The 21657-nt window shown below is 39.5% G+C and overlaps 2 protein-coding genes across 3 annotated transcripts in view; one reads left to right on the top strand and one right to left on the bottom strand.

Annotated features, from left to right (window-relative positions):
- The first annotated feature begins 1246 nt into the window (after positions 1-1246).
- ldhd (lactate dehydrogenase D) lies at positions 1247-12729 on the top strand. Of its 2 annotated transcripts, XM_053505125.1 has the most exons (11): positions 1249-1454; positions 3171-3283; positions 3668-3809; positions 3991-4132; positions 4258-4417; positions 4554-4753; positions 4833-4961; positions 8540-8667; positions 9210-9300; positions 10729-10840; positions 12005-12729. In XM_053505125.1, exons 1-11 carry the CDS (start codon positions 1362-1364, stop codon positions 12168-12170), a joined length of 1476 nt encoding a protein of 491 aa, XP_053361100.1. In that variant the 5' UTR covers positions 1249-1361; the 3' UTR covers positions 12171-12729. The 2 variants fall into 2 exon arrangements, with proteins under 2 accessions (XP_053361101.1, XP_053361100.1); XM_053505126.1 differs by lacking the exons at positions 10729-10840; positions 12005-12729 and adding an exon at positions 10884-11959 and having other exon boundaries at positions 1247-1454.
- Positions 12730-14819: 2090 nt separating this feature from the next.
- Positions 14820-21657, bottom strand: part of znrf1 (zinc and ring finger 1) — a 54255-nt gene continuing 47417 nt past the window's right edge. Inside the window, exons 3-5 of the mRNA XM_053505757.1 lie at positions 21292-21397; positions 16388-16476; positions 14820-16265 (exon numbers count right to left, since the gene is read on the bottom strand). Of these exons, the coding sequence (XP_053361732.1) occupies positions 16419-16476; positions 21292-21397 (164 nt within the window). The 3' untranslated portion in view covers positions 14820-16265; positions 16388-16418. The remainder of the gene's footprint in view (positions 16266-16387; positions 16477-21291; positions 21398-21657) is intronic.

Here is a 21657-nt window from a genome sequence, read left to right as displayed (position 1 = left end):
TAAAAAAAAAAAAAGTACCACATACTGACCTTACGGAAGCTCATTGCATTCACAAAAGAAAAAAATCACAGGACTCATGTTATATTATGACTTAATATCTCATAGTTATGACATCCTGATCTCATAATTATGAGTTAGTAACTCATAAATATGACTGAATATCTCATAATTATGACTTACTATCTTATGAGATCCTGATCTGATAATTATGACTTGATATCTCATAATTATGAGATCCCGATCTCATTATTATGACTTACTAACTCATAATTATGAGATACTAAATAATAATTATGAGATATTAAGTCATAATTATGACATAATTCCTGAGATTTTTTTTTCTTTTGTGAATGCAATGCGCTTCTGTATGACCTAAACTGTGTGTAAAGCAATTTTCTTGAATTACTTAAAAAAAAAAGTTTTTTTTCCTCAAAACTCTGAAATAACACATACGTAGGCCATTAGGTAAATAAGGAACAACAACAACAACAACAACGTGAGTTGTTATTTTAAGACATGAAGGTCAGCAGTTCTGAAACAGTTCTTGCAAGAAAAGAATTGTGCCAAGTACCCTCCAAGCATGCGAAGTTCACTCAAACCCAGAGCAGGAAGGAGGTGCGAGGTGACCGTGCTAACCACTACACCACTGTGCCACCTAGATAGACAGGCGAGTAAAATTACTTTTAAACAAGAGGTATTTAATCTTTAACAATTGCTATTTGTTACAGTAAAAATATTAATCTTTAAAACTGATACTGATATAAAACCATTCCTAATGGCTGCTGCTCTATACAGATGTGATGAAACACCGCCCTCTTGTGGACTAGCTGGACCACATAACCGTACATCACTTCATCAGGTTAATATTTGAACAAATGTGCTGTACTGATTTATATTAGCAAGTTTATATTCATAACGATAAAAAGTTTTTTTTTTAAAATATAGTCCCTAGAGTGTAATGACGGACACAAATATATAATAAACAATGTAGGCGTGTGGACAACAACTGCGCATGCGCGACGTCCTCTGGCTTTTTTTTTTTTTTAAAGCTTCAATTTAACGACATTTTTTTATTTCATTATATTCATTTAATTGTTTTTAAGTCAGAAATAAATTTAATACAATCCAATTGAATAAAAAAAATAAGTAAATACAATTAATAGACCTACCGTAATCAGGTAATTACTATAAGAGATATTTATACTAAGTTCCGGTTACCGTGACGACCCTGATCCCGGAAGTAAAATGTGATTGGTGGAATCACAAACGTTCAGTAGATTAGTGTTTAGGACGCAGTGTCTTCTTCCCAGACACCTGGAGGACTTTATAATATATAGATAATTTATTTAGCTTTATAAGTCATGAGCTCCGGGTTGCTGAGGCTGGGAGTGCAGCTCTGTCCTGCCAGGAGAGTGTCGAGTCTCAGAGCATGGAGAAAACATTATTCTGCTCAAGTAAGAGCGTGTGTGTGTGTGTGTGTGTGTGTGTGCTGTCAGTTTAGAGACATAATAATTTACTAGTATACTTATATACTCATCATCATTATGATTATTAGTAATAGTAGTGTTAGTTTTAGCAAACATTTAGTTTTCAGGTTGTTTGAATTGTGTTAAAGATAATATTTATTGTAGTGTAGGGGTTAGCACTGGCACCTCCAGGGTCAGGGTTCGATTCCCATCTGTGTGCATGAAGTTTGCAGTCTAAAAACATGCAGATTAGGCTAATGAGCATGTGAGGTATTTGCACCCCGTCCAGGGTGTACCCCCACCTCGTCCCCTGTGTCTCCAAATGTTTGGGCCATTAAAGGAGTTCCTGGGAGGCCAGCGTTTCAGCCGTTAGGCAAAGCAGTCCGATCACGGCTCCAGCGTACTGAGAAACTCCAAGCGCTAGTGAAACACTGGGAAAAGTGCATTAGTGTAGCAGGGGGTTATATAGATACATAAAGGGAGTTTTTACTCTTATAACGGTGTTCTGTTATTCTGCACAATCAAAAGTCCTGGTTTGACTTGAACACCCCATGTAATTTAATAATAATTAAAATCTTAGCTTTTCCATACAGTTTTATTTAATTTCTTGTTTAGCATTTGGCATTGATAATTTGGTTTAACTTGCTTCATCTTTTACTGTCACTTACTGTATATTTCCCCCTGTTTATTATTTAAGATGAATTTATCTGTTCCTTTTAAATACAAACCCGATTCCAAAAAAGTTGGAACGCTGTACAAATTGTAAATAAAAACAGAATGCAATGATGTGGAAGTTTTAAATTTCAATATTTTATTTAGAATACAACATAGATGACATATCAAATGTTTAAACTGAGAAAATGTATCATTTTAGGTAATGTATCATAAATATCATTATGTATCATATGTATCATCATATCATATGTAAATGATATATGTATCATTTTAGGTAAATGTATCACACAGGATAAAGTGGAATAGATGGTGAATGAGTGATGTTTGACAAGTTGGCAGCCCAACTACATCTCAAAGACCTTACCATATCCAAGAAATTCTGGACATTTCTAAAATGAGGTCTTTTTCCTCAGGTGTTCTCATGAGACACTTGTTTAATGCTCCTATTCTCTCTCTAAACTACTGGAATATACTGTAACTTACAATAGACATGATTCAGTACATCATAGACTGTCAGCACTTTTGTAAAAATGTATTAGATCACATTCTGGTTAAAAAAAAAAGTCTTGGTAACCATGTCGTACAGGTCAAAGGTTATCGGTCAAAAGTTTCTCCATACCTTTTAATTTAATACTAATTTTCTACATTCTACAGCAATACTGTATAATTAACAAGCAGCACAGTGGCTTAGTGGTTAGGACTGTGGCCTCGCACCTCGAAGGTTGAGGGTTCGATTCCCGCCCCGGGGTCTGTGTGCATGGAATTTGCATGTTCTCCTTGGGCATGGTGGGTTTCCTCCCACAGTCCAAAGACATGCAGATTAAATTATTTGTATAGCTTTTAAATTTTACCAACAGACTTTGAGAGGAACCAGATGTAAAAGGGAAACTAGTGTACTTGACATGATAATGAGATAATAAGTCAGTACACTTTTACAATTTTATACAATAACATTAAAAACAATACTAAGCATGTTAAAAGAGAGCTCATCACTCTCTGGTGTTTTTTTTTTTTTTGTCCTGCCTGTAGAGTGGCGCTCTCGAGCAGGCTATAACAGCTTTCCGCTCGGTCAGCGGTGATGACGGCGTGTCTGTAGGTGTAGCAGTGCGAGAACAGCACGGGAGAGACGAGTCAGTGCACAGGTGAGACGCAAGTTTAGTTCATTCTTAGAATAAGTCTCCTTTCATGGTAGATAAAGCTCATGTTGAATGAATTTGTGTCAAACAGTTGGCAACATTTTTGGCTCACAAATGTACAGTAGTAGTTGCAGGCCCTGGTGACCAGGTGAGTGTTATATCATTTTACAGTTGATTTATTTATTATTCATACAGTAAAACTACCACTAACATGTAGTATCAGGGGTGCTCAAGTCAAGAGTTAAATTCAAATGTCTTATGAGCGGTGGCGAGACACGTGAATGGTGCAAACGTTTTTTATCTTTTTAAATTTATCTTTTCCTTTTATATATTCCTACTTTGTTTTTTATTTGACCCTTTTTATTTTTGCCCCTCTTTCTGCTGTATCAGATGTCTCCCCCCAGATGTTGTAGTGTTCCCCCGGTGTGTGGAGGAGGTCAGTGCTCTGGCGAAGATCTGCCACCGTCACCGATTACCCATCATCCCGTTTGGCACAGGGACGGGTCTGGAAGGAGGAGTGGGTGCCATGAAGGTGAGTGAAGAAGGCTGTTGTGATCTTTACATAAACTACTTGAGACCCCGATGTCCGTATACGAGGACATGACCTTGTCTCCCAACTACATCCTCAGATGAGGACGGTTTTTAAGGGTATTTTTTGATTTTCCAGACTTCTTTGTTTTTGAAGACACTGATTAATGTGCTATGTGTGGCAGGGTGGTGTGTGTTTCAGCCTCAGGAAAATGGACCAGGTGCTTGATTTGCACCCGGAGGACTTTGACGTGACGGTGGAGCCTGGCGTCACACGCAAGTTGCTCAACTCGTACCTGCGTGACACGGGCCTCTGGTTCCCCGTGGGTGAGATTCACTCTAATACTTAATATAAGCTTTACTAATGGTGGTTTGGTGTAGGACGTGTTGCTGTGCTCTGCAGTAAGCATTAAATATAGTGTGTGTGTGTGTGTGTGTGTGTGTGATGACAGACCCGGGTGCTGATGCGTCTCTTTGCGGCATGGCTGCCACCAGCGCATCAGGCACTAACGCTGTGCGCTACGGTACCATGCGCGAAAACGTCCTGAACCTGGAGGTGGTGCTGGCAGACGGGACGATCATACACACGGCGGGCAAGGGCCGGCGTCCCAGGTATAAAACACACACTTAACCTTTATGATGATAAAAAAAAAAAAAAACTTATTTCAAAAAGCTACAAAACAAAGCATGTGCGGGGAAAAATTACCCTCCTTCATCTTCATGCTTACTGTACTGAATTTGTTTGTAGAAAGACGGCAGCAGGTTATAACTTAACTAACCTGTTTGTGGGCTCCGAGGGGACGCTGGGGATCCTGACCAAAGCCACGCTCCGGCTGTACGGCATTCCAGAGAGCATGGCGTCTGCCGTCTGCTCCTTCCCCTCGGTTCAGGCAGCCGTGGACAGCACGGTGCAGGTGCTGCAGGCCGGCGTGCCCATCGCTCGCATCGGTGGGTGAACTGTAAGGGGCACAGCGCACCATCTGCCGCATTTTACTGGATCATGGTTACAATTGGTGTCGTGTTACAGAATTCCTGGACGATGTGATGATCGGTGCGTGCAACAGCTTCAACTCTCTGTCCTACCCCATCCTGCCGACGCTCTTCCTCGAGTTCCACGGCAGCTCCAAGAGTCTGGAGGAGCAGGTGTCTATTACAGGTGTGTGTGTGTGTGTGTGTGTGGGATCCAAAATCTGAAGGTTCTGCATAAATATTTAAACACTATTCATTTAATGTTAATATATTAATTGGCGTTTATAATAAAGATTTCTTATCCCATCCTTTATAATCCTAATCCTAATCCTTATCGCTCTTATCCAGAACGACTTACATTTTATTATTTTTTTATCTCATTATACATCTGAGCAGTTGAGGGTTAAGGACCTTGCTCGAGGAGCCAACAGTGGTCGTGTGGTTTAAACCTGGGAGCAACCCCTGACCAGACACATCACATAATAAATAGCAAGAAGGGAAGTTCAGTTATGAAATTATGCTATTAGTTATTGACTTTTCCTAGTTAATAAACTACAGGACATGTAAATAATCTGATCATTGTGCAGAAACGGTTGTCTAGCAGCAATGATCGCTCATTTAATGCCAGTTATGGATCATTAATCCCGAGCTGTAGTCTGTTTTCAGACTAAAAGGGAAACCAAAAAAATAATAATTCTAATATTGTTTCAACTTCTGTTCTGTACTGTAATTGTTTTTGGTGCAAATTATTACAGTATAAATATTATTTTCTAAATGAACATGGAATAATATTTTATATATAGTTTATCTAAAGTTTCTGCACATTTAGGCTTAAGTTATTCTGTTTCAGCTTTTCACGAGTTTCACATTGCCGTACATTTCTAGATGTCAGTTTACTTTGTTCACTTCAAAGGTAATTTATAGTACTTAAAAGTTTTAAGAGACAGATTTATTTTAACTTTAATTCATGATATCAGACTTTCAGTGGATCCAAACTGTACATACAGCAAATCTTTAAACGGATTAGGAGGTTCTAGAAAGTGATATAATGACTTTTAGGAGCTTCTTATTGGTCATTAGATTAACTGAAAGTACATAGCATTTAGTGATCTAAAAGCAGCTGTACAAAATTGTATGCAAAAGCAGGTAGTCCCCGACTTAAGAACAACTTCCGTTCCAGGAGCACGTTTGTAAATCGGATTTGTTCGTAAGTGAGACATGTATGTCTTTGACACGAATATACAATGTAAAGCATATCAATCCACTTGAATAAATCCCTGTCTTCCTTCCCCACACTGCCACCATGTGGCTAAAAGCTGTAATTCCACCTAAGGTAATGAATCTCACATATATTGGGCTTTAGACATTTTATACATTCACTTGGACACTGAAATATGCTGTATCATACAATCTGATGCACTGCAGTATAATTTTCTTTTTGTACAATACACGTGAGCTATTTCCGTGAATTGTTTGCATCTACAAATGTTCGTAGAACCATGGTCCATTTGTATCTTTAGAAATTCATAACTCGAATGTTTGTAAGTTGGGGACTACCTGTATGATTGGACCGCACAGCCATTGCATGGTTTAAAGAAGCACCAGTAAAGATAAAGAATCTATTGTCATTGTAGTAATAAAAAAAATTATGAAATTTGCTAGGGAGCTCTCACAGCCCTCCAAGGGATAAACAAATGTTGGTTTGAAAGGTCGACACCTTTGGAATTAACCCTAAGGTAATAACAAATGACCTGGAGAAGGAGTTGGTGGGATCAGGCCCCAGATGTGTACATAACTATGCACGGAATGACGGTCATACAAAGAGGAAGCCCCTATTCAGAGAGCGTGATCAGGACTTTATAGGGAGAAAAAAAGGAGGCTTTTAATCATGTTGTATTTTGCTTTTAAAAAACTTTTTTACTTCAGAAAATATGCTCTATGACCAAAGAAAGGTTACACCCTCTAACATTTGGTTGGACCATTTTTGGCTTTGATTGTAGTGCGTAATCAGTGTTGCATCAATTTTTGGCCAAAAAGTTTGTACTGATGGTGGGAGAGTCTAAGCACGAAAAGCACAATAAGAACAAAAAGTTCTTCAGCACATTCCAAAGACTTTCAATGTGGTTACGGTCAATTAATGTGTGAAAACGGTTCTTCATGCTACCAAATCACTCTTCACAATCAATTCACAGTCCTGGAATACGGACGTGCTGTCAAGAATGAAAAAATCCATTAATGGGACAACCTGGTCATTCAGTATATATTTGGGTAGTCAACCAACTTCATTTTGATAATTGCTACAGAAATTATTTAATCAAAGCCTCTTACGTATTTCCTTTTTTAAATCCAAATGCAAATAATTTTTTTGTTTTCATATGGCTAAGGTGGATTACTAAAGCACATCAGTACATCAGCCAGCAGGTTAAACCTTGGTTGCAGCTGAGTCTTGCGAAAGTATTGGAGTCGCCATCACAAAGCTCCGACCTCCGACTCATACACTAAACTACAAAAACATGTCAGAGGAACCTAAACATGTCAGGAGAATGCTGAACACAAAATAAAATGTATAAAAGTGTGTGGAGTTGTTAAAGGATGGGTCTTGTGTAAGGTGTAAGTAAACCTTCGGTGTCAACTGATTTAAAAAATGTAAAAAAAAATCACCACTATTAAGGTTGACCACACAAGCCTTGTATTATATAATTATTTAAAATTCTCAAATACAGATTTTTTAGTTTCTACTTCTGGCAGAGCTGAAACAGAGCCCAGGTTAAGTCGATAAAATGGTACTTAGTGATCCGGCTTGATAAATGCAGCTCATTTGCTATATTCCCCCTGTGCAGTTTTAAACTGTAAAGCATTTTTATTAAGCAAAACCTGGTATTAAACATAACTTTGTTTTAAACCAAATATTAATGTTCAAATTTTAAGAGTTTGAAGTGTATTTTTAAGGTATTTCTGGTAAATTAGTTAGAATCAACAAGGATTAGACTTGTTGACAAGAGCGGTACAGGTTGTCCCTGACTTACGAACATTCGAGTTATGAATTTTCCGCAGATACGAACAGACCATTCATAGATGTGAACAAATCATGGAAGTAGTGCATGTGTGTTGTATAAAAAATAGACACTGCAGTGTACCAGATACCAATATTTACAATTATATACAATAGTTTTCCCGGATTCCCCTCGCGATTTAAAGGCGCAGAGACAACACTGTTACATTTGACATGTGAGATTCCTTTCCTTAGGCGTGGTTATGGTTTTTGGCCACATGATGGCAGTGTGGGGAAAGGGGACAGAGAGGTAGTCAAGTGGATTGGTAGGCGTTACATTGTAGAGTCATGTCATAGGCGTATAAGATTCACTTTGTCTTTAAGAACAAATGGGAAGTTGTTTGTAAGTCAGGGACAACCTGTAGTCGGCATTGAGTTTTTGAGTTGAGTTGGTGCAAACATTAAAAAAAATGTCCAGGAACAACAATTCCTGCCAGTGTGACTCGGAGCCAGTTGCAGTCACTCCTGTGGAGATTCAGCAAGTGGATCGCCTGACTGGGAATTATTGCCACATCCCCTATACAGTCCTTATTCCGCAATTCCATTCTGTATATTTGGGGGTTTAAGGGAGTTCCTGGGAGGCCAGGGTTTTTCCTTTCACTCTCATAATTCTGTTATACTGAAAAATCAAAAGACCCTGGATAACTTGAAACCCTGTCATAATAACAATAATAATAAATTATGTGTGTGTGTGTGTGTGTGTGTGTGTCCAGAGGAGATCACACGAGAAAACGGTGGCTCAGACTTCACCTGGGCTGAGGATGAGGAGACACGCTCACGGCTATGGAAAGCTCGACACGATGCCTGGTACGCTGCACAGGCACTCCGGCCAGGCTCCAAGGTGAGAACACACACATACTGTATGCATACAGATGCATGCACATACACACACACATATATACATATATTTATAATGTGTTTCTTTTGATCACTTTACATTTTTGTCTCTTTCTTTCTCCATGCGTCTTCACTTGAGGAGTGTTAATCGTTATGTATTCAAAGTTGAACATAACGAAAACCAAAATGATGAGTGAGACTTGTACAGTACAGTAATAATAATATCCCGGTTAATAATAAGAGAAGGAAAATAGGAAAGGCAGCTTTAATGTTTATGAAAATCCAAGAATCGAAACGTATACTTTGGACACATAAAATGTACCATTTGAAATAAAATTAATTGCAATAATGGATAATAAAAGAATATTATTATAAGTTCCAGTCTCTCCATCACTGTGTGTGTTTGGCTGCAGCCTGTTCGAGCATTCATCATCCTTTGAAGACTTAATTAATTAAAGAAATAATAATAATTAAAGTGTGTGCGCATGGTGGCTCACACCCAAACCAGCCCAGTGTGTAAGCCCGTCTCTCTCATTTGCTGTGCAGGCGTACTCTACAGACGTGTGCGTGCCAATCTCTCGTCTGCCCCAGGTCATTGTGGAAACCAAAGAAGACCTGATGAGAAACAATCTTATAGGTACACACACACACACACACACACGCACACACGCGCACACGCACACGCTCTGTCCCAAAAGCAAGACTTGCGAATACAAGTTACATTACAGATGTGCCGTTAAGATTAAACAATGTGAAGAAATACAAAAGTGTGAAGTTAGCCTTGATTCCTATAACTTTTCTGTACATCATATAACATCACCGTGCTCTCTTCTATTTATCTATCCATTTACAATGGCAAGAAAAAGTATGTGATGCGTTTGGAATTTCATGGTTTTCTGCATTAATTTGTCGAAAAAAGGGGGTCGGACCTTCATCCAAGTCAAGGTTATCGACAAGTATAATGTACCTAAAATAATAACACATCATCTTTCATATCTTTATAGAGAACATCCATAAAAACCTCACAGTGCTAGTGGAAAAAGTATGTGAATCCTTGAGTTAACGACCTCAAAAACTTAACACTTTTTGACTTTGCTCCGCACAAGAAGAATACGCTTACTGTATGTGAGCCATGATTCACCGGAAAGAGTTTTTAGAGGATCTACGATCAAGAATTGTTGATTAACCTAAAGCTGGACAGGATTACAAAAAGACTTTAGAAATTCACAGTCAGGCAAATGGAGACACTTCGAGACTGTAGCCACTCTAACAGAATGTGGAAATGATCCGAAGAGCAGAGCGACACAGCCAAGAATATGACCGAGCTTAAACAGTTCTACCAGGAAGAATGAGCTAAAATTCCTCCTGAACCTTAATGATGTGCAGGTCTGATCTACAGCTACAGGAGGAAAAATGGATGGGTTCAAACAAAATGTACAATATCGTGTTCTTAGTTGTTTAATGCAGGATATGAAAGCTGAAATTCTGGGCCCGTATTCACGAAGCTTCTTATGCCTAAAAGTTGCTCCTAGTGACAAAATTCTAAGAAGATTCATAGAATTATGACATTTTTTTAGAACTTCCTCTTACATTTAGGACTAAATCTTAGTAAAGATAAAAAGGATTCACGGAAGATGTTAGCCCTAAAAACAGCTTTTAAGGTAAAAATTGTTAAGAATAAAGAGGAGGACCTTTTAAGAGGCTTAAGAGTTTTTGTAGCAGAGGACAAAATGGTGGAAAGAAAAAGAAATTTCCTTACTCAGAGTTGCTCTGAGAAGTTTACTCAATCACTTTTAGTCTAGGACTCCCATCTAGGACTTTTAAGCTTAGATAGGAGCTTTCTGAGAAACTTTGTGAATACGGGCCCTGATCTAAAACTTTTAGTCTCAAACTATAAATGTCTCAAGTGTAGAGAATAAATGGCTCTACCAATGCAAACCTTTTACTTTGTGGACTTTGTGTCAGATGAAAATAAATGCATTTCACCCTTTAAAGAATAACACATAATAAAAAAATAGTCGTAGTGTGGGGCGAATCAGAAATGTGTGTGATGTTTTTGTGTCAGGTCCAATTGCAGGTCATGTGGGAGATGGGAACTTCCACTGCATCATGGTGATGAACCCTGACGACCCCGATGAAGCGCACAGAGTTTATGAGTTCACAGACAGACTGGCCAGGTCTGAACATCTCTCTCTCTCTCTCTCTCTCTCTGTGTTTCAGCTTTCATGTGGATCATTATGTATACAGCCAGCTCCAACAATCTGAGATCACTGCCAAGAAAATCAAACTAAAATTACAGTTCGGTCAAATGATTCTTTCAATAACCAGAGTGCCTCACTCTTCACTATACCGTACAGTATATTGTACAGTTACAGAAGTTACTGCTTTCAGGGGACCAAACAGGTGACGGAGCGAGATGGAGGAATATAGGGAGGATGCTTTAACCCCTTGTTACGTTTGACACTCAAATACGTTTTTGCAGAGTGTCAGTGACCGTGCAGGCATCCAAGATTGTCATGCAAGATGACGACAAACTTGTATATCAGTCTTCTGTTTGGGCTTCACCTCTTCAATAAGCGTCTCACTGTATCGAGCACTGCTGATTGTTGAACCTTTTTCTTAATAATGTTCCAATACTGACCCCTGAGAACCTGAAAAAAAAAGCTGTAAGCATTGATAAATTTTCCAGCTGATGGTTGACTTTTCAAGCTTTTTCTCGGTCGGCGATTGAGGACGTTTCCGTTCCATACTGTGCCGTTTACTCTCAGGCTGGTAGTGATGCATCACGTGTCTCTTTAAGAAACTTTCACCTTCCTTAGAGTACTAAGCTCTTCTGTTTACGCTCTTCTGTGAGTTGTTTCGTCATTAGGTACACCCTCAGACCACAAAAAACAAACAAACAAACAAACAATCCCTCCCCCCCCCAAAAAAAAACATTCAGACTTGCACAGCAGTGACCGGGGAGACAGTAGCCTTGAACAGAAGGTGCTTGATAAGACAGTGCGGACAAGAGAAGTTGTAATATACCAGAAGTTGTATAAACCAGAGTGCGGATAATTTTTGACTCACCCTCATAAACCTAATTTAACGATAATGACTTCCATTATTGTCCGAATCAAATATAAATCAAATTTGAATCACAATTTGATCTTACAATTTCGAACAAGGTATGTATAAACAGGTGAGTTGCACAAAAGAATTCTAAATTTTCTCAGCCACGAACAGATTCCTAAAAGTTGAATGAAATGCGTCTGTAACCTGGTGGATTTTTGGACTTGACCTGACCTCGTCTACCTGGATATACTAATCAGTGCTGCTTCTCTGACTCGTTTGTACTGTAGGAGGGCTCTGTCAGTGGACGGGACGTGTACAGGAGAACACGGCGTGGGTTTGGGGAAAAGGGTTCTGCTGCGGGAGGAACTCGGTCCTCAGACCATGGAGGTGATGCAAAGCCTCAAAGCCACACTGGATCCCAAAAACCTCATGAACCCTGGGAAAATCCTGTAACTGCCCCTATTGATCTGTGAGGCAGAAACGACAGGACTACCATGGCAGTACCTCTCGGATGGCGTGTGTGTAGTGTTGTAGTGTGTGTGTTACCTGTAATCAGATATGATGCTGTGAAGTGGCACATGATGATGATGATGATGATGATGATGATGGCTGTAGGAGGCATTGTGTCGATTCAGCTTTTATATGATTCACTATAAATGGCATTGATTGTGTTAAGCCTTTATATGATTCATTATAAGCTGCAACGAGTCGATTCAGCCTTTAAATAATTCACTATAAAGTTAGATTTTAAATGATTCACTATTAATGTATTAATGAAATAATTTACCTTCTTAAAAATTCACAGTGAGTCGGTTTTATCCTTTAAATGATTCACAAGAAATGGCTGTGAATAAATGTAGCTTTTAAATAATGAAATTGATTGTGACATAAGCGCATGGACACATTCATGAAGCATTGTTTATAATATATGAAATCAGTTTTCATCGTGCATAAGCTATTCTGTTGTCTTTTTATAATGTGAGAAATAAAAAAATGTGCCGTCCAAGATAAAGGAATGCGGTGGTCTTACAGCTTTCTGTGTAAAACACCTCATCCTAAGAATGATATCAATCAGACACACCCCTAATTATGCATCATTTTATAGCTTCAGGTATATTTAACTGATGAGTTACTGTACAGGCTTTATTTCTGTTGTAAAGTTTTGCATTTTAACATTAGTATCTATGGGAAGGCTGCACGGTGGTGTACTGGTTAGCACTGTCGCCCTGCACCTCCAGGGTCCGGGTTCGATTCCCGTCTCTGTGTGCATGGAGTTTGCATGTTCTCCCCGTGCTTGGTGGGTTTCCTCCCACAGTCCAAAGATATGCAGGTTAGGCTAATTGGCGTTCCCAAATTGCCCGTAGTGTGTGAATGTGTGTATGCAGTGCGATGGATTGCCACCCTGTCCAGGGTGTACCCCGCCTCGTGCCCCAAGTCTCCTGGGATAGGCTCCAGGCCCCCGCATCCCTGTTTACATGATAAAGCGGTTTAGAAGATGAGTGAGTGAGTGTCTATGGGAATTAACTCTCTTTTGGACATTTATGGAAGTGCACATTTCAGATATATATATTTTTCCAGAACAGTATCAGTTTAACTTTTAATTTATTTTATTCTCATCAGACGGCCTTATCCAGAGCGACTCACATTTCATCTTATTATAGAAAAGTTGAGGGTTAAGGGCCTTGCTCAAGGGCTCCAACAGTGGCAGTTTGTAGTGCTGGGGTTTGGAACCTGGGACCTTCTGATCAGTAGGTCAACACCTTAACCACTGAGCTAGATCATATCGCTGTTTTGCATGGGAAATAGGTTTAGAATTTTAATTATATTCGGAAATCTAATAAATTATTCTATAAATAAAACTTGTTAGTTATAGGGCTGGGAATCACCAGGGGTCACCTGATACAATATTATCATGATACCTACAGTTCTGTATCACGATTTTCTAAAAACTTTTCTAGAAATCGGATTTTGTCACAATTTGAAACGAACTTCGCAAATCATTCCCGTCTACCACGCAGGTGCCCAGGCACTTTATAGTGTACCACCTGTAGGATTATAGAGGAATCATAGGGATTCTAACTTACAGTATAATCTCTGGATAATGAGGTAAAGGCTGTTCTGTTGTACGTCAGCATTATGTTTAGTCCTGTGTACAACTTATCTTTTATCTGTGCTTTGCACTCACCTCATTATCCTTCTTTGTTTTTAGTACAGCTGTTATTTTTCCACCACATGGCACACGGGACACATCATGGTGAACCTATTATGCAAAATTCACCTTTCAGTCATTTTAGACATTTACTAGATAAATCTACAAAGTGTGTATGGAAACAAAAACAAAATCTCTCTCTCTTTAAAAAAATAAATTATTTATTCATTAGATTTCTCCTCTAATGTGACCTCATACAAGATACCCCTCCCCCAAGGTCTACTGTTATCAGTTAGGGCGTGGCTCATCAGAAATTCATTTAGGAGTTTGAGGTGATGTATTTATTATCTGCTCCATATTTCAGCTGGAGCATTATGAGAGCACTTTATAGGACCTCTGAGTTAACTTGTTAAAGAAATCTTACAGATTTTCTGTTTTTAAACCTGTACCACACACTATTTCACATTTGGCTGAGTTAATGCATGCACCAAAATAGATAAATAAAAAAATAAGATTAGAATAGACGAGGTATTAGAGGAGATATTTTGAGATTTTTCTGCAGCCCCTTTGGGAAAATGTAAAAAAAAAAAAAAAACATAGAGAGCCTTCGCTAACATCCTTCCCAGGTTCTCTCATTTGGGAAAATCAAATAGTTTCTGAATCTTTCTCTCAGGATGCCAGTCTTGACATTTTGCACTGTACGTTTAATCATCACGACATCACATTTTCAAGCCATTTAATTATTCATTAATCACCCCTCCCCCACCACCACATATACACTCTTTCCTCGATGTGAGTGGGTTGTTAAATACGTAATACGTCTTCATTTGGACCGTCTGCAATTTCCCTCGTCAGTGTGAAAACCGAACCGGACCCTGTTTTAAGACAGACTTACAGTAATATCGTCTCAAAGAGAGAGAGACAGACAGACACACACACATACACGTCTAAAGTCCATTGTTTTGAGTTTTTTAATTATATATATCATCAGTATTACTCAGCCCACAGACTGCACATCAAAGTCATCAGACAGTTAAGTTTTTTTACATCCTAAAAACAGGCGTCCATTCACATCTCCAGAAATGTATTAACCAAAAACAAACAAACAAAAAAAAAAAAACATGAAATGAAAAAAAAGCAGGAAACTGAAGCGTCTCTCAGCGACACGCTGACGTCACCAAGTGCGCCTTTCCTACTTTCCCTGTCTCCGTCCTCGTCCCACACCTCACACGTTTCCCAAAGAAGATAACATGAAGTACAAGCGACCTCGTCGCACCAGCGGGATCGGGGCCGACCGCCACACGATTGGTCGGTTTGTAAGGCCCCGCCCCTTATTCATCAGTCCTTTTTTAGGCTGTTTCTGTCCATCATATTTTCCTTGCAGATGTCTATATAATTTTGTTTTCTTACAATTCTCACATTTTCTATCAGAGGATGTTCTTTATACAGCAGAGGCATCCAGGAGCGTCAAGAGTTTTTTTCTTTTTGTGTGAGTTTTCTCACAGGATTGTAACAAAAAACAAAGAAGAGAAAGGAAAAAAAAAAAGGAGAGGAAGATCGTATCTCGCAACAGTTTCACACCAGTCCGTCTATGGTTTCACATCCAGACGTTAAGCAGCTTTCCAGATGTGTACAAGCATTCTCTCTCACACACACACACACACACACACACACACACACACACAGTTGGAGGAATTGGAGTGACATTGTAAATGAAAAATCATTAAACGGGCCTGTGTGACTCAGTAAGAGAAATTTCAATTCCCAAAGCAAACAACCCCCTTGCACCCACATCAGACTGAAACATTCATAACACAGCATAATGTAAACCACACACACACACACACACCTTGCTTTGGCGCACAGAACACACACCCCCACACGATTTCCAAGCCCGTAATCCCGGTATGCCTCTACACCTAACCCCGCCCCCATGCCACACCCCCATTTCCAAATAAGGACAACACGAAGCACAAGCGACACCCATCTAAATCAGCATATTCCACATATTGGCATAGCCATCCAAATGGCTCCGTGTGACCCCGCCCCCTCCTCCAGCCGTGAGCCCTTTGTCCGTCTTCCTGTTGGACGGGTGCGTCAGAGGAACGCGGGGAGAACCTCGGAGACCCGAGACTCCAGGGGACAAAGGTCCAGCGCCGGTCGCTAAAATGAGGGGCAGTTAGCGGGTAGCACGGACGCTAGCTAGTATATAGCAGGCAAGGGGGGTTTGTGGGATACGTGTGAAAGTAACACCCGAAGGTGTGTTTCTGTTCTTCTATTTGGTTTTTTCGCGTCGCCATCGACGCGGGTTTGATCCGTTCTGATCGAATAAATAGGACTGATTGTTTTATTTGGTTACATCAGTGTCCGGATAGCCAGGTGGAGGTCCATAAAGTGCCCTGAGAGAGAGAGAGAGAAAGAGAGAAATAAAGAGGGAGAGAGAGTATTGTTTTTAGACACCCATCAGTTTTCTATAACCTACAAGCGTTCCTGATCAATGAGAGGAAGAGAGGAATCGCACCTTTCTCAGCAGTAGTATGAGGGAATGGAGGTCAGTCAGAAGGATGCTCAGGGCAGGAGCGGTTGATCTCAAACCACGTGTCTATACAGCTACACACACACACACACACACACATTTATAATACTTGAATTAAACACCTACTGCATTTTAAAACATGTAACCATCCTTAGTAGTATTTCTTTTTATTTTCTTTTAACAACAGCAACAACTAAAAGAAGAGGGAAAAAAAAATCATCAGAAAGAAAGGAACTGGGGAGGAAAAAAATAAAATAAAAAGTGTAAATCTTTTCCCCCTCTTTAAGTCTGTTCCTGAACAATACGTTTATACCGTCATCAGAGATACACACTAGAGGATCATCAGGTCTGAATTTAAGTCACGTTTGAAAAGTTCACATGTTCTTAGGGTACTCGGTCAGGACTCTGATTTAACAATGAAATCAATATACAGACACACACTCACTCTGTACCTGTCAAAAGTTTTGACACATCTTCTGACTCCATGATCTTTCCTGATTTCTTATTTCTTTCTACACTGTAAAACAATACTGAAGGCGTCCAAAATATACAATAATCTCCTTTGAACAGTTGATATTGAGGTTTGTACAGTGGGGGAAGTAAGTATTTGATCACCTGCAGATTTTCTAAGATTGCCCGCTTCCAAAGAGATAAAAGGTTCATAATTTTTATCATAGGTTTATGGTACAGGATTGGGAGAGAATATCAAGCAAAAATCCATAAAGGCACATGATACGAATGTTATACATTGATTTGCATTTCAATGAGGAAAATAAATATTTGATCCTCAAGTGAAACATGACTTAGGACGTGCTGGAGAAACACCTGTTTGCAAGCACAGAGTTAAGACTTTTCTTGTTGTTGGTTACCAGGTTTGCACACATCTCAGGACGCATTTTGATCCACTATCCTTTACAGATATTCTCTTACTTTTTTAAAATTTCTTGCCTGCCGCTTGGCAACTCAAAGTTTCGGCTCTCTCCATAAATTTTCTATAGGATTATGGTCTAAAGACTTCATGACCTTAATGTGATTCTTCTTGAGCCACTCCTGTTTTGCCTTGGCAGTATGTTTTGGGTCACTGTCATGCTGGAAGACCCATCTTCAGGAGGTTCTCGTCCAAAGTGTTATAATACATGGCCCGTCCATTAACCCCTCAATGCAGCAAAGTCAGTCTGTAGCTTTAGCATGAAACCAGCCCTAAAGCATGATGTTTCCACCTCCGTACTTGCTCCGTAGGGATGGTGCTCTTGGGGTCATAGTCATCATTTTTTTCTCCAAAAACAGAGTGTCAGGTTGATGCCAAAGAGCTCAATTTTGGTCTCACTTTATCCCAATCCTTCTGTTCACTGGCAAACTTCAGATGGGCCTGTACATGTGCATTCTTGAGTAGGGCGACCTTGCTGCACTGATTTCAATCCTCAATGTTTTGTTTGGTGACTCTGGTCCCAACTGCCTTGAGATCATTCACACGCTCCTCCCTTGTAGTCCTGCACTGATCCCTCATTTTTCTCATGATTATTCTTACCCCATGAGGTGAGATCTTGCATGGAGCTCCAGACTGAGGGCGATTGATGGTCACTTTGTATTTCTTTTATTTGCGAATAATCACTCCGACAGTTGTCTCCTTCTCACCAAGCTTCTAGCTCATGGTCTTGTAGCCCATTCCAGCCTTGTGCAGGTCTACAGTCTTGTTCCTGACTTCCTTTGACACCTGTTTGGTCTTGCCGATAGTGATGAGATTTGAATAAAAGATAGAAATTCTGTGGTCAGGTGGCTTTTATACACGTTACACATTACACGTTGTTGTTAGGAGCTCCTACTTAAATTTATACGTGTACCAAATGAGCACATAACCAGTCTGTGAGAGCCAGAATTATTGTTGGTTGCTTGGGGATCAAATACTTATTTCCCTGATTGAGATGCAAATCGATTTATAACATTTGTATCATGTGCTTTTTCTGGAGTTTTGCTTCATATCCTGTCTCCATCCTGTACCATAAACCTATGATAAAAATTCTAAACCCTTCATTTTTTGTAAGCGGGAAAACTTCAGGGGATCAAATACTTATTTCCCTCACTGTATCTGCTACTTACAGTATACTCTGTAAATCGTTTATAACGACTTTAATCTGAGGTTTGTTAATCAGTGATTTCTGAGGCTGGTGACTCTAAATAAACTTCTCCTCTACAGCAGAGGTAAGTTTCGGTCTTGATTTCCTGGTCTGGTCTTCATGAGAGCCAGTTTCATCATCATGGTGCTTGATTGGTTTTGCAAACTCAATTTCAATGTATTTTTATTTGTTTGTATGAGATGCGAGTGTGTATCAATCAAAATGATCGGATAGTCTCTGATGAGCAAGCCGAAGGCGACAGTGGCAAGGAAAAAACTCCCTAAGATGGTAATAGGAAAAACCTTGAGAGGAACCAGACTCAACAGGGAACCCATCCTCATCTGGGTGAAACGGAAAGCAGGGACTGATCTCCACCATACTGTGTGAGCCTGGAAGTTTAGTATAACAGGAGATGTGTTCAAGTTAAAATGAAATCCAGTTCGTTATTGGAGGCTCCGGTAGACTGTAGGAATCTCCAGTCCTGAACTATCGAGCGACTGAAGCACTTGCCGGTACTGTTCTTACAAAGAATGTTCCAGAAAGTCTTCCTACGGACCGAGGGCGAGGATGAGCGACACGGCGCTACAGTCAGGAACTGTACCTGAGGTAAATAGAGATAGATAGTTTGGTAACTAAGGACGAATCCACATTAGGGCCCCGAATCGTTTCTGAGAACACTTGACCTAGGGTTAAGTATCATAAAAAAAAAAAATAATAAATATATATATATATATATATATATATATATATATTTTTTTTTTTTTTTACAATTTTATTTATTTATTTATTTTTATTTATTATTTTTTATTACACAATACCGGTGCCAAAACTTTAAAAATGGCTAAACCAATACCTAAATAAATAAATATTTTTAAAAAAGAGCAACTAATAAAAGTGCATAACATTAAAGAAATGCTTTTAATTTACATGAGAAAATAAATAAACAATATATTAACAGTTAAAAGTATACGTAAATATAAATAAATACAAAACACAACTAATTAACATAGTACCTGACCAAACTACAATAGTTAATTATTAACACCAATAACAGTAGTTGGTAATTTTGGTTCGACACAAACCAGCTTCACGTCAGCAGTTGTTTTGCAGAAATATGAGCATATTTATTTGTCTCGTCTGGCGAAACCCGAGACGTCTCCTGACTGTCCTAGTGTTGGTCTGACTTCACACTTTAGACGTTTAGCTTTAGGCTTTTAAATTAAGTGTGTTAAGCTTAGCGATCTACTGCTACAGTACCTGCTAATGTCAGAGCGAGTGTAGTGTAATTACGACATGCATTCCCGAGTCGTGCTTTTAAGCCGGAATGTGAAAACGAAATGGACACTTGTGTTAATGTGTTAATGTCTTACTACACACATTAGTTGGATTTCTATCATTGTGTTAGTTCAGTTTTGGTGCTAGAGAGTTACATCATTATGTCATTGTACACGTCTGTGTACGTCTCTACTTTCTCATCAATACGAGCGCTAGAAGTAATGCTAGTGGCAAGAAAAAAGATGGTAATGGCAAGCACAACTACGAATTTCAACTAGGTTTTGTAAGCAGTTCTCCTGCCTTTATCTTTACTAGAAAGCTGACCATTGCATACCAAGTCCATTTTTTTACATTTTTTTTTAAAGATAGCTATCCTTTTTTAAGATGACTCAGTCCTTTGTCCTAGTGCCTCTGTGGAACCGTTTTCTCTGTCTCTTTTTGAAAGCAGGAATCAAATTATGAATCACGAAAATGTATGTTCACGGATGTGACGTCAGTGTTGTCTGTCCCCCTGAAATCTTCGTGTTTGTGTAGCACACATTAATCTCATCCTCTGACCCACACGGCCGTAGCTGATACAGTAGGAAGGCACACGAGAGCGTCGCTCTTGACGTTTTCTCATGGATATACTGTATATATATCACTAATACTGGAGCTGCGTTCCATTCCGAAGTGCACTTCACGGGGTGCTCCCTACTCCCTGCTCCGTTTGCAGGCAATGTCGGCGAGGGGAAAACACAGCCGTTTAGGACACCCTACAAAGTCACCAGTGCTGACGTCATTTACTCTGTGCATTACCATGGTAACAGAAGCACTTCAGATACCCGTCGCTGCTGCTGTGAAAATTACACACTGCGGATTTTAAATATAGAATATTTATTGAAACAAATACTATTGGAACGTGTATAACTTGTTAATACATTACTGATTAATATTATTAATAATAATAATAATAATAATAATAATAATAAATTATTAAAAAGATGGACTTATATTACATATAATACTTTTTTTTCAGATTTCTAGCCTATATAATTCTACATATTTCTTAATTAAATAAAGATTTGAATTATTGTGTCCTATTATTATGATTTTGTCCACAATAATAATGATTCTTTTTTTCGTTTTTCTTTCTCACGCTCGAGCGAGACACAATGACTTATGGGACATTTTTCGTTCCCTTTTCCGGTGAAGTGAAGACCTGTTTTCTACTCGTTCCCTACACCGTCCTCAGTTCCCTTTAAAGTGAGCAGTTTCGCTCCCTGCGGTTTGGAATCGCACTTAACACCCTGTGAAGTGTAACTTCGCAGGTTACTTCAGGCCGATCGGAACGCACCTTAGGCACAGCGTACCCGAGAACGGAGAACAAAAACAAATCAATTGTGCCCAGTGTGAAAACTCACAAAAAAAGGATGAACCAGATGAAATAATTCGAGGAAAAAACTAAGAAAAAAGGGTACAATGGTTCGAGTGCTTCCATGCGTGTGTGTGTGTGTTTACCTTTTGTGATAGATGCAGAGGCACGGCAGTCTGGCGATGGTGTCTCCCTGCTGCAGCTCCTCCAGACAGATTACACACTCGCCTGCATCTCTTGCCAGCACGTCATCTACACACACACACACACACAGGAGGATAAGATGAGCGCTTGTTCTGTACCCTGGTCAGTTTATTAACATGTCTGTGTCCTTTTCTTCGCCGTGTCGTTTCCTATCAGACGGAGGCCACAGAATAAACTCCTGCAGCGTGTGATAAACGTCCCTGCGAAAGGCCGCATTGGATCAATGTCGCATGTCCGAAACCCCGAGGCCCGTGTCCCACTGGAACCGCACGCGGCTGAGCGGATCAGCGTCCGGTGGAAAAAAGGTC

This window comes from Clarias gariepinus, chromosome 10 (assembly GCF_024256425.1).
Source record: "Clarias gariepinus isolate MV-2021 ecotype Netherlands chromosome 10, CGAR_prim_01v2, whole genome shotgun sequence".
In the NCBI taxonomy this organism is placed as follows: Eukaryota; Metazoa; Chordata; class Actinopteri; order Siluriformes; family Clariidae; genus Clarias; species Clarias gariepinus.
Note: the sequence above shows the minus strand (reverse complement) of the source record. Positions and strands in the feature narration are given on the sequence as shown.

Bases quoted from the DNA above. Each gene is read 5' to 3' on its own strand.
- ldhd (XM_053505125.1), top strand. From the start codon at position 1,362: ATGAGCTCCGGGTTGCTGAGGCTGGGAGTGCAGCTCTGTCCTGCCAGG. The intron at 4,962-8,539 runs GTGTGTGTGTGT...GTGTGTGTCCAG, and splicing joins GGAGCAGGTGTCTATTACAG to AGGAGATCACACGAGAAAAC. The intron at 8,668-9,209 runs GTGAGAACACAC...TTTGCTGTGCAG, and splicing joins CACTCCGGCCAGGCTCCAAG to GCGTACTCTACAGACGTGTG.